General features: G+C 42.0%; 1 protein-coding gene across 1 annotated transcript in view; it reads right to left on the bottom strand.

Moving 5' to 3' along the window:
• TTC21B (tetratricopeptide repeat domain 21B) overlaps positions 1-13,888 on the bottom strand; it is a 557,642-nt gene that overhangs the window by 319,760 nt on the left and 223,994 nt on the right. The window contains exon 15 of the mRNA XM_085645393.1: positions 9,753-9,991. Coding sequence (XP_085501519.1) covers positions 9,753-9,991 — 239 coding nt within the window. The remainder of the gene's footprint in view (positions 1-9,752; positions 9,992-13,888) is intronic.

The raw sequence follows: 13,888 nt of genomic DNA, 5'->3' as shown, positions 1-13,888 counted from the left end.
ATGGTGAAACACTCGTGCCGGCGAAGTAGGTCAGAGAACACATAACACATTTGGTGATCGTACAGTTTTTACCTTAAGGAAAGAAATGTTTCCTTTTCCGGAGGTGCCCGGGGGCGTTAGAGAAACCGTATTTCTAAAGTTTAAAGAGAAGCATAAGTAAAACGGGATTAGAAACATCTTACTTTAGTGTAGCTCGACGTTCTGCTTGCGGCGGCCATCTGTGCTTACCGGTTCTCTCTCGTTCGTTGACTTGTTCTGCCTCTATCCGCTGCACCTCCAATGGAAAGCACTTGTTGAGTCTTGCCGTTATCAAGCGGAATGGTAATGGAGACAGAGGAAAGACTCGTTTCGTGTGTGTGTTTTACAGTCATGGTTGGCGTCAATTGTGGTTGGCAAATTGGCGGTATGTGTGGAATGTGTAAAATAGCTAGGGGATAATCATGATATGTGTATACTCGTGGCGTCTTATCGCTCTTCTAATGAAATATAGATTCAGTGAAGAACTTGAAGTTTTTAGTCAGTCTCAAGTATCAGAAATGTTGTATGTTTTAGATAGGGTCGTCGGATATAGTTCCAATTATGCCAGTGTGTGCCAAGGGATATTATCATTTAAGCCCTGTTTATCTGTGCCCAGACGGTAAATCCAGCGTTGTTCCTTTTCAAACAAGATGCTAAGATGTTTCTAATCCCGTTTTACTTATGCTTCTCTTTAAACTTCAGAAATAAAAAAAAAACCAGCGGCAGCAACATCCGCGGACAAACCTTGATAAAGTTCTATTCAAGTCGCTCAACCTTGGAGCACCAACAACTTCGTTACCATGACGATGGTCCACGAGAATGCCCCGGAAACTCCCTTATAACCAACCAATGCGCAGAAGCGTCTCGCAGCACCACGCATTTGCTGGAAACGCGAGGAAAGAGGATTGCCGAAGACTGAACAACCACAAATTCTTTGAATGAGAAGACCGGCACCCAAATCCCAACCGAGAAAAAAGGTACGGAAAGCGCAAACTACAAACTTACTAACAAGCATGCGGTGATCCGAAGAGGCACTCGTTTCCTAATAACAATGTGTTAGCTCAAATACTTGCAAACGCATTTTTTAAAAAAAAAACTCCAACTCGCATGCAGCACAAGACGTGTAAAGTCAAACTATTGATAGTTTTAATCCGAGCACACAATTCGACTTTAGAAATACGAGTAATCAGCACCAACAATAAAAATGAAAACACGTTAGCCACGTTATGCCTTTCGAAAAATAGATCGCCTAAGCACCACCTCTGCAAATCTCGACAAATCCACAGCTAGACAACATGTCCGCATTAAAATACTTTAAAATACAAAAACAACTCACGAATACAAACTCAAACAAATACGTTTATCTACTTTCAGTTCCGCAGGAAGAAATCCGCCACATAAGGCAAGCTGAGTAAAGTCACGTAATCTGGATTCTTCAACCAAAGAGTTGAAAGGTAGGACAATCACCATCCAGTGATTAGAACAAAAAAGTAAAACGCTCAAACCACGAGTGCTAATATCCATACCACTCATCTCTGTATTTCAGACAAAGATGTAAAGCCACCGTTTCCTGAGCGCACGTAAGTTCCGCAACATATCCCTGTTTTTCACAGCATTTTCACTACAGCCCAGAAATTAAATTAAAACAAACATAACCTTGTTCCCACAGGTAGAGACGTCCGACCATAACCACACAACAGCCCTGAAGACGACCTTACGAATAGAATACAGGTCCCCCCCTGTCATAGGTCGAAACGCGTCGGCTAATAGGCAGAGATCCAGATATCCCTGGGAGTGATATATCTAGACATCAGTACTTCCCAAAGAACGCGAGCAACAAACTAGTGTAACGTTCCCCTTAATCATCAAGATATAAGTATCTTACTCTGCCATAGGACCGGACCAACAGTCAGGACTTGAGGAACGAACCTGTTCTAGTTCCCAAAGATAGATCATTCGGACAACTCATTAATGTCATGTGAAAATTTATCATTTGTCTGTTTAAAGTTTTTTGAATTGTAGTAAGTCTTGTCACTAAGTCACTGTATATACATGTAAATATTTGTCACTATTTCATGTTCAGAATGTGTATATGGTAAAATGAAGGAGTGTTCGTTCAGTTACAAAAAACAAGAAAGTGCAATAATTGATGCATAAACCGCAGTCATTAAAAAGGCTAGCAGGAAAAAGAAATTTTGTGATCAATGGTGTCAGAGGCAAATGCATGTTATAAAAAGCAATAGGCTAATTAGCCTCATGCCTGAGGTGATTCTTGGTTTATTTACCGTTTAGCTGTTTTTCTCTGAGATCGGGTCAACGCTACTGCGGGAGTTTGTATTGTTGTGGGGATTTTCTCCTGCAGGGACCCTCCAAGACTTGTTTTCACACCCTCATAAAAGTTTGCAGCACCTGGGGTGAAAGGTTCCTGGGGCTTTGACCCCACATGGTGAGTTTCTCTCATGGGGGATTACCGGGGACGATGTGCGGGTCTTTCGGAAGAAGCTGAAAGCTTTATGTCCAAAGCCTGGGCAGGCCTGGGCAGGCAGCACCGTCAAACGTTACAAACGTTACAAATCTTCATGGCAGAGATGGTCCCATTGGTGTCTGCGAAGGGATCTCTATCCCATGGCAGCAGATGTGATCCATGTCTTGAATTTCCTGGCCTCACTGGCAGAGGAAGGTTTAGCGTATAGATCGGTTAATACCTTCCACTCTGCTATTTCAACGGGTCATGCTGTGGTGGAAAGCTCTCCTCTGGGGGAGCACCCCTTGGTATGCCATCTGCTACAGGGAATTTGTCTCTCCCTGCCGCCGGAACCCAGGTATTCCACCCTCTGGGACGTGAACCATGTCCTGAATCTTCTTATTTTGTGGCAACCGAATAGGTTTCTGTCAAGGAAAGAGCTTTCAACAAACCTCGCCATGCTTTAGTGTCTGGTGTTTCGGATGTTTGGGCCTTGGATGTCACTGATCGGATTTTTACCCCTTCAGGAGTAACCTTTACAGTTCGCATTCGGACCAAGTGCGGCACAAGGGTGATCTCATTTCCGGCTTTTCCGGAATCACATAAATTGTGTGTTGTGGCATGCCTTAAGGCTTATGAAGAGATGTCAGAGGAGTTTCGCCCTCCTGGGGAGCGTCAGCTCTTGATTGCCCTGCGGAAACCTCACAGGTCGGAGTCTTCTCCCACGATTGCCAGGTGAGTAATGCAGGAAACTGGTATTGATCTGCATCTGTTCAGGGCCCAGTCCACTCGTGGGGCAATGGCTTCCAAGGCTTTTGCACTAGGGGCTTTTCTTGAGGATATTTTGAATGCGGCAGACTGGTCTTCGGACTCGACCTTTAAAAGGTTTTATTTCAAGCCAGTGCTGCATATGGCCCTACCGGGGGTAAGTAAGCTTTGAACTACTATAATCCTTGCCTCCGGTGCTGACATAGAATGAAAAATGTCCTAACTATGTAACGGAAAGTTTCAATCCTATTAAGGACACAGAGGTGAGGATTATCCCACCCTTTGATGTTACCACGGAGCATGTGGTTGGATCCCTCCCAATGTCAGTAAGTAACTGCTTTGATTATTATTGTTTGCATGGATGAGTTTTCCTATGCCATGCTCCTTTTTCTTTTCTTTACAACGTTTGAAACCTTAGCCATGGTTGAGTTTTTCTAATCTGCCCTCTTTCTTTCAGGAATGGACTCTAATAAACAGGATGCCTGAAAGATTGGATTTGCCGGACTACGCTCAGCGAAAGAGGATGGACAGAGTTGAGGGACTATACCGGGTCCTGCACGTCCCTGATTGGCTGATGGAAGAGACTGTCTCCATGCTGGACTCTATTGTTTTTGAAATTCCCAAGACATCATGGGAATTGCAGTTAAAGTGTTTTCTCAAAATGGCTGCTATATTAAAAGTGAAGAAAGTTGAGCATAATCCTCGCCTTTGCGTCCTTCATAGAATTAAAACTTTCTGTTACGATAGCTAGGACATTCTTCATTAAAAGCTAACATTGTTGCATAGAAATTAATTATTACAATGGTTATGTCCTTTCTCTAATAAGTGTTTGTAGCTTAGGGAGAACATTTACAGACTAACAGTTCATCGTATCACAATTAGTTACTAAAAATTGGTGGGATCAAAGCATAGATGTTAGTTGTGGCAGTCATTGCAAACTTTAGCAGTAACAGGAGTTTGGAACCTGGACAGCAATTTTACAACTAGACAGCTCAATATGGTGTCTTCTGGGTTCAGACAGGCTATGATTGCCTGCCTGCATGTTTGCATTTCTCTGGCATTAAAGAATGGTTTCAATAGTTCTCATATTGCATGCTTTAATCTTGGGCATATACAAACCAGATGGATTAGGTCCTCTTTTGTCGCCTCACACAGTCTGCATGCAGTTCCTTTTTTTTTTTTTTTTTAGCAGAGTTTTATATAGCACAAACTTGACCCGAATCCAATCAGGTATCAGAGCGCTTTACATAGCACCAGTTACGTTACATTAGGACACACATTCATTCTTTGTTAGGCACGGGGAGATTAAGTGATTTGCCCAGAATCACAGGATGTTCAGTGTCATTACCGAGACTCAAACCCAGTTTCCCAGGTCCGAGGTCGAGCGCCCTAGCCGTTAGGCCAACTCCTCTCCCCAGATAAGTTGCCAGCCAGGCCGTTTTCCCCACCAATGACAGAAATTACCCTTATTTTAGGAGGTGGAATTTTCATTTAGTGACTGGTGAATAAATGGATCCAAAATAGGGTGCAGGTTTCATGGACATAAGCAGTAATCACCATCCATGCATGCGATCGCTTTGCCGAAGACGATTCATCCTCAGGCAATGATTTTTTTCTCATAGATTTATTTAATATTTTTTTTTAATCCAGATATGGCAAGGACAGATCCCATATGGCTTGTACTTTATTTTGCCTATGCATTTTTCCAAATAGGCTTTTAAAGGAGTCAACGAGGAGCTTGCAATCACGGACCACAGAGTTGTATTAATGGAGTATTCTTCGGCGCGTTGGAGCCTGAAGCAACAACTAATGAAAGTCCAGTGAGGTGATGGCTTGTTTATTAAGGCCAAATTCCACTGGTGAAGCGGATTGTGGGATCTAAAAAATTTGCCAATACATTTTCATTATTGTTTCTACAAGTAAAGCAATGTCTCAACCTTGTAAAGCCTCACAGCCGTAGGTGAGAGCTGAGACAACTTTTGTAGGCATGACTGTCAACATTGGATTAAATGTTGGTCCGTTTAGATTATTGTATAGGGAGAGAAAACCATTTACCCAGGTGTTACCCTTTCTTGTTAACTCATGTTTTTGTGGTAGGAAAGTGCCTTTATTGTTGATGAGGACCCCCAAATGCTTACAGACATCCACACTCTCAAGACGCAGCCCATTTAAAAGAGTTTCTCATACGATTGTTGCTGGCCGGAACTGTCTAATTTCCAGCATGTTTTTATTGGCGTTTTCAGAGAGCATATCCAATAAGTGCTGTAGTCCTGCCTTTGTTTGACTGCAGAAGAACACATCGCTGGCATACAAGAGTTGGCAGTTGACCCAAGCAGACAGGATGACAATGTGTCTGGTCGAGAAGCTTTGTTAGGTCTGATAAAAAATAAACAAAAGATTGAAGAGAAAAGAAGCGAGAAAACACACTGCTTGCAGCCTTGATGCGTCCATACTTTACCATGAGACGCAAGTACCACTGCCTATTTTTATTAAGATCCGAGTTTGGAATACATTTGTTGTATCCCTCTCAAAAGAAGTTGGGAAATGCCCCATTTGACAAATTTGAACCATAATTTCTCGCGACTGATGCAATCAATGGCTAACTTAGAATCGAACGAAACACAGAAGTAAAGGTTGGTTTGTTTTCTTCATTGTGTTAATGATCAGCGTCAGCACCAAAAGATCAATTGTCGTCCCCAACCCTCTCATAAACCCTCTTTAAGGGAATAATGTTGTTTGTCGCTGACCCGGTGGTTAGTTCAGCCAGGAGAGCTGATGGAAAGTACTTTGCATCAGTCTAAATGGATTCTATTAGTCGGTAATTTTCTGGCTTCGATCCAGCTCCACCTTTATAGGTTGGATTTAAGATGGAACCGCACGAGGTGGCTGGGGTTGTGCCAGAGACTGAAATGTAATTAAATTAATTGGTGAATTTCTCACACATTAACTGGGGATTTTCTTTATAGATAGCCGGTGGAATGCCTCAGGTTTGTACATTTTTTTTTATTTTAGCATGAAATTCCAGAGTCTCGAGACAAGCACAATGCAATCGACCCTGAGGTGGTTGATTATAGATTTGAATTTTGGGTTAAATGTGCCATCCTACTGAACTGTTTTTGTGGGTAGCTGCAAGGCTGGGCTGTCTTCTGGTAAATACATTGCTTGAATAAGTAGCCCAGATATTTTCAGTGATGTTGGAGTGGTATATGGATTAAACTAGTCTTGCAATTTCATTTATTGTTTCCCAAAAATGTTTTGAGTTATTCTGTTCAAGGTCATGAAGAAACTTGGCCCAGATAGAATCTTTGTAGCCTCCTCTTCTCCTTTCATAGCTATTTATTGTGCTGTTTTTATTTTGTTTTGTTAAGCTTAGCAGTTCCAGATGGTGGACTAAAGGAGAGAACTTCTCAATGGCTCGATGTGCTTGGTTCCACTTCTGTTTTGCCTGACTAGAGGCAGGTGTTACTTTCTTCCTCCTTTGATGTTGGTGTTCTTGTTTGTTGCTGATGCAGTCTTCCCCTTTGTTATATTCTGAAGCTAATTTCAGCCAGAATGCTTCCCACTGTTGCACCGGATCAGTGTGGGTAGCCTTAGATTTATATAAAATTCATTCTGCTCTTTACTTAGTCTGGTTTACTGATCAGGTTTTTTTTTTAAATCACGGTATACGGAGGGCTAATATTTATCTCGATAGGTTGATTCGAAGCTGCTAGTGATAGTTTCATCACTTGTGGGAAATGGTCGCTCTTTGTTGTTTTGCCAATTTTGTACTCCTTTAGCAAACAAAATAAGTTAAGTGAATCAAAGGTCTAGTCACTGATTGATGGAGAGTTTGGTACTAAGTGTTTTCTACGAGATGGAGTGTCTTCAATCGTTCTTCCATTCAGAGCCCTCATGCCTGAATATTCCAACTTGTTAACTAAATGCTAACCCTGTTTGCCCCAGTGTTTCTTATCGCATTGGTATTTTAAGGGAATATCTTATTGTGCATTTTGGGCAAAGAGGAACTCATCCTCTTCAGGGAACATCTCAACCATCATTTACTTCAGCCTGCTCTTCAGGAAACGCTTTAAATTCAACAGCTCCTATTTCAACAAAATGGCATTCAAGAGGGCATCACTTTTCTCCTGAATAACACATGTTAGAACTACAGCTGTTCTTTAGAACTATGTGGTAATGCTGCAGTTGTTTACTAGAGATTTAGAATGCTGCTGGTGTAGGAAATACATGTTTCTTTCTGCATTTCAAAATCTTTTACTGAAATGGATGAGGCAGATGTTTGAGAACTCAACAGAAATGTGTCCTTATTTTAGCTTACTGGAGAACTCGCCATACTTTCCATAACAAACATTAAGCTCATTAGGTTAGATTCTAAAGGAAATGTTTTACAGCATTGATTCCATCAAGAAGGCTTTTGTAATAAATACACAATGTTAGGGCTCTAGTTGTTCATTACAAAAACCGAAGTATCAACAGACAGGCTGCTGCTAAAAGTATATGTTTTACTCTGAATATCAGACTGGATTCTGACATGGATGAGGAAGATAGTGTGAATTTATTTTCAGGAGCACTTTTCATAACCTTCATGATAAAACCACGAAAGAAATCTGTTTTTTGTTCATAAAATCCCTGCAAGGGGCAGCACGTACACAGGGTGTAATCACCAGAATTCCAAAAATGAGTATAACACCTATCAACAAATAATTTATATTATGACAAAAATTTGTTAGCACCACTTAGAAGTACTCTTCAAATCTTGGCACGAACTACAATAAATTTCAATGAGGACCATGACACCAAGTCCTATAATGGCTACCACAACATACTGCTGCTGTAGTGGCCAGCCAATCAAGAGGATTCCCTTTGCCCCCCAGCCCCTCCCCTCACAGGCCCCTGGGGCTCAGGGTGCATCACTCTACCTCTTACATTTTTGTCTCATTTCGTTTCAGGATGTGGGGGCCAAGTCCCTCAGTGCTGTAATGGCTGCCACAGCATATTGTCCATGTGCTGGCCAGACGATCAAGATTGACTAGTCCCCTTTAAAAAGTGTCCAATCAGAGCATAACTGGACACCAACAATGCATGTCCAGCCATTTTGAACCCCTTCATAAACACCTCTTTAAACACAAATTATTCAAAAACGGCTGAACAGATTTACACCAAATCACAAAAAGCACGTTTTGAGGAAACGTATAACTTTTTTGCCATGTTTCATGTAATCCATTTCAGCCTTGATTTCTGTATCTGCAACAGAAGTTTGCTATGAGAAATAACATGGGAAATCAACGTTTTAGGACCTGCCTTTTTCTTGTTCCAAGCTTGACGGACCACCCTCAAATTTCCAGGAAAGAGCTGAGGTGGATGAACTTATCAATAAAACAAAAAACGCTTGTTATGGAAACCCTGACCTAATTGTAACTACACACTGGTAAAGGCCACAACGTAACATTTTTCTCCATTGTATGATAGTATTTTTGGACAAGTGGCTTGCTACAGGAGGAGAAGTGCGTGTTTAGCAGACTGTTGTGGGTGATGTAGGAAGCGTTTTGGCATCTTGTATGAGTGATTAGAGAGGTGCTCTTATCTTGCCTTGGGGCACCTTGCCTAGAAGTGTGATGAACGAGGTGGCGCGAGAGAGGGCTGCATAATATAAAGCTAAAATATGTCAGTTAAAAATTTCTCTACATGGCCTCTGTTATATTTCATGGATTCTAATATTCTAGATGCAAGGATCTACCAGGATGGTTTATGTTGTAGAACGCCAAATTGAGGTGCAACCAGGACAATAAAACAACCTAGCTGGAGGGGAACCTGGGTGCCATATGCATGAAAAACAAAAAGATGAGGAGAAATCAGAAAAGGCTGAGTAATACATATGGCAACATAAACAAGGCAAAGATGGTGTCAAGAGTGCACAATAAATCACATAAATCGCATAAATCACAGTAGGTCACATAAGCAGTAGCCATACACCTTTTTCAGAGTAGGGATGTTGCTGTACAAAAACACCTCATGAACGAGGAAAGAAGTAGAAGCAGAATCAAGGTTAGCTGTATCTTCATGTCTTTACATGTGGAGTTAAGAATAATATCTCTAACATGCTTAGATGTTCTTAACTTCACAATACAGTGTAGTTAATATTCTAAATACACTATATTTACAGGACGATATTATCATTGCTCCTATTCAGAAATACAAACTGGTCAACAGCTACTCCTATAGACAGCCTCTTAGCACATTTTAGCTACCACGTTGCCGCCGGCAAGACGTGGAGTTCTCTATCAAGGATTGTATGTAATGCAAGCCCTTTCAAGATACTGAAGCACACCAAACTGAGTTTCTGTTATTGAAGGGCAAGACATGACATAAAACAAAGTTGAGAAAATTACTCATTTTGCACGGCACCCAAGCACTTGATAGCTTCTACTGAAGACTATGAAGAATTTGTAGTAAGACCACGGACCACAATTCTTTGGCATGAGAAAATACAATCCTTGCTTACCTGTAGCAGCTGACATATAACTTCTTCTCTTTTCTGTGATGAAGGTAAATATCTGCCATTTTTTCTTTAGCTTGTATAAAATAGGTCTCCTCAGATGTGATGTTTCGCAACATAGTTAAGGCTTGTTCAATATCACCTTGTGCTAAGGCCATGTCGGAATTAGCTATCATTATGCGCAATTCTTCAGGTGTACCAGAAAATTCATTAATGGCGTCTTGCAATACTTTAGCAGCTTCGTGCTGGAAAACACAATAATCCAAAGTAAGTAGTTGGGCACACCAATGAGACTTGATATTTAAACATAATTATTTTTCTTTTTTATTTGAAAGCACACTTTATTAACTTACTGATTTCCACTTCCTTAATGACGAGTGGAGCTAAGTAATTACTGGAATAGGGAAGTGTACCTTCACTGTTGCCAAGCCTGAGAAAAGTGTTACAAGAAGTTAAACACTGACATTTTACAAGGTGAATTACATGACTGACCTTCAAAAATGATCAGAACTGTCCACCAACCTAGCTCACTAATGCCTTTTTACAGAAGGGTTCTACTTGTATCCTTGCATTAGCACTCGAGACGCCACCCTGATGACTGCCACAACAGGTAACATTAGGGTGCCCTCCAGTTCAGGCCACAACACTGTGGAACGTGGCGGCCTCAGGTCAACTTTGACAAGCAAAGTTGCCCTCAGCCCAAGAGGTCTACACTGCCTCTGCAAGCTTTTTAAGCCAGAAATACGTATCAACTTATTCGGCCATCCATCGGGAGGATTCTCAATCTTTGTTAAGTACTCCGGCAAGATTGTCCCTGTGACTGTCAACCAAAATTCTCCAGCCTTGCAAACTGCAATAATCTCGGTGATAAAACTTAGTCACAAAAAAAAGTCCTTGTTCCTAATAAAGTGCTATTCTAATGCGCCCAAAGTACTAAAGCTTTCTGCAACTGACAACCTTTAAGACTGCTTCTGTTCTGTTTGCAGGGGACTTTAATATCAGGTATCTAGGTAGTGCCAGCAAGTCTGCATGGAAAGCCAAATAACAGGCATAAATAAACAGCCTTCTGAGTACCGACAATCCAATCTGAATCCTTATTGAGTCATCTCATCAACTTTGATATCCCAAACAGGTCCAAAAGTGATCACAACCTCCCTGACTGTTGATTTGCGGTCATTTAGTAGGCTCCCCTACGCATGCAGAAGCAACAAAACTAGTCAGGAGGATCAAATGGAGAGGGACAGGCACCCCAATGTAGGTTAAGTGGCTCGGCAAGGTGTCTTCAGATCCCAATACCACCTCGAGAGAAGTTAATTGACTTCCTACTAGCAGCCGGAGGCTGCAAGCAACATTGAAAAGCAAAAAGGAAGGAGCAGTTTAATCTGTAGTCAACAAGGCCATCATCACAGCACGGAGAGCATTAAGAAGGTCCTTGCGCACCCTCAAGCTCAACCTCACTGCTAAAACTTCAATGAACATCTTCAACTTGCACAAAGAACACAAAAAAGTAATGTGGGAAGTAAGGAATGCCTCAGAAGAAAATATACTAGAGGCTATTATCTCTCTGTACTCCCACACATGGGTTCGAGTGAGAACCAGGCGACGCACAGTCACCGTCAAAATCACCATCCAAGGCGGCCTGAAGTACGGCTGCATCCTTGCACACCTTCTATTCAATTTATAAACAACAGACTTGGGCAAAGCCCTGGAGAGCAGCTGTCTGGCACCCCCAAGAGAAGGCCATTCGAATGTACACATCCTTCAATATGCAGCCAAAATTGTAGGCATTCCTGCTCCCACTGAACACTTACCATCGGGCAGGGAAACCTCAACCATACCTTTCTGAGGCCATCAACAGACGAGTGTGCAGAGACATTTTGTAAATGAGTCTGCTTGGCCTCCTAGTAGCAGACTTCAATCTGGCATGGACCCTCCTGGGAATGGAGGGGCCGGGCGGACTATGCAACTTCGAGCATGAATCATGGTTGCATCTCCTGTGCTGCTGCCCTACCCTTGACGCAGTCAGGAGGTCCCTGCTGAAACCAATTTAATTGATGAAGGTGGTTCGAAGCCTGCCAGGAGGCCTCCTTGTTATGCTTTTCCCGATCGGATGTAAAAACCCTATCGAGGTACGGTAAATATGTTAAAGAACTCCGAGCTCAACTTCCACACCGAACCACTGACCCCCAACCTGCTATTTTTGCTCAAAAGCTCATAAATGACCACTGCACTCAGAAACCGTGAAACAGGAAATCAGCATGGCAAGTGACTCACTGTTCACCCATTGCACGTGGCACTTTTCGACTGTCACTCTTGCCCAAAAAATGATTAATGGCCCACCCATGCAGAAGCCCGCAATGGACCCTTGAAGCGGCTTGCTTACTGCATGAATCACTTTTTGACTGTCAGTCTTGCCTAAAAACTATAAACGACCACTGCATGCAGAAACCTGAAACCGGGCTTCGGCGTGGCAAGGGGTTCTCCATCCAGGAACTACATAAAGCACACTGTCCACACCACCAGTGGGGAGGAAAACAGGGATATGACTGTTAGTTTTTATAAGTCTGTTGTCCTTAAATGCTGCCCTCAAGAGTTCACTCTGGGTGAAGTCACCACACTTACCAATAAACGCATCCTCTCTAGCCTCGACCCTACCCAAGCACTTTAGTCCAAGGAGCCCTTTTCGGTATGGGCAGGCGGGGAGCACTGCCATTACCCAAGGCACCCAGACCCAACTTGGTACTCTTCTTTGCAAACTACCGTAGCATGCTCCACTCAGCACCTGGATTGTAACCTCTTCTCTCGTCACAGTTTTTTGCAACTCAAGATGTTTTTACTAAAACCAACCATGCTCCCTGTTCGTCACAGTGCGGACTCTGAGTTTTAGAAACAATTTTAATGGCAGAGTAAATATGTATTGTTTTTATAATAGTTGTATTTGGATGGATGTCATTTCTTCTACTATTCTGCACACAAATTATTGTTTTTCTTAACTAAGCAATAACATTTACATTGATCTGATATTGCTCTGGTCCTACCATATGGTCACATATGTACATTCAGGTACCCATTAGTTCCTCTTGGTGAAATGTAAACCAAACTGTTTAAAATAAGGAGCATGTGATGCACCCTTATCAAGATAGTACCGTAAAACAGTACAGATGTTGGGAGCCAGATTATCCCGTTTTTAACAGAAAACAAGATCATGCAGCCTTGGAAGAAGTGTTGGTTTTCTGCAGGTTGTTTTAAAAAGAGCATTAAGATAGGCAGACATTTTGTTGATATAGGAGCTTGCAAATCTATACCAGGTGATGATTGCTACTGTGAGAGGATCCAGAATGTCAATGTCTGTAATTACACAATCACACATAGAAAGTCATAGTTTTAGAAATGGAGGCTTAAGAGAATTACCCCACATGAGATATTTACAAAGCACAGTTTTACAAGTCAGGAGGCATCGGAAAACTAACTTACTCAGTACTCACGTTTGATAAATCAGTTGGACAGAATGTCCTATTTTACACAATGTTTGCTTTTAAAGGTAAGTAGATAAATGCTTTCACAACACTTAAGCAATCGTATTCTCAGGCACACTAGATTCAGACCCTTGTGTGGTGCTGCCATGTATGTGGACAGCTGCTTCGTCCGGTCCCTTCATGCTCTATGCCTTCACAACATGGAAAACTGCAAATGGCTCCCCCGGCTCTCTCCTCCGCACCCCTTCCCTCACACCCTAACATGGTAAAACACAGCCCCCCACATCAATTTACCAACTGCTTCAAGCAGATGGAAAATGGATGTGGATTTCTTTTAGAATGGAGGAAAAAGAAAAACGGATTGGACCCGATGCAAACAGGTAGGCATGCTATTCCTAATTTTCATGAAAACGCCTTGTAATATCCAGATATTTGTGCGGAATACTATTTGAAATTGGCGATTTTGGCCTCCGATACCCCTGCACTAAAATACACTGAATTATATTAAGGGCCTAAATGCAAAGAATGATCCTATGAATGGATGCTTTGAGAGACCTTCCCATCAATAGGTTTTAAACAGCACCTACCTCGGCTAAAAATGACGATGGCGGTAGGGATAGTCTAAGTGAAGAATTTACAGTAGCTAAACATAAGATTTTATCAAAC

Source organism: Triturus cristatus, chromosome 3_1 (genome assembly GCF_964204655.1).
Source record: "Triturus cristatus chromosome 3_1, aTriCri1.1, whole genome shotgun sequence".
Classification (NCBI taxonomy): Eukaryota; Metazoa; Chordata; class Amphibia; order Caudata; family Salamandridae; genus Triturus; species Triturus cristatus.
Note: the sequence above shows the minus strand (reverse complement) of the source record. Positions and strands in the feature narration are given on the sequence as shown.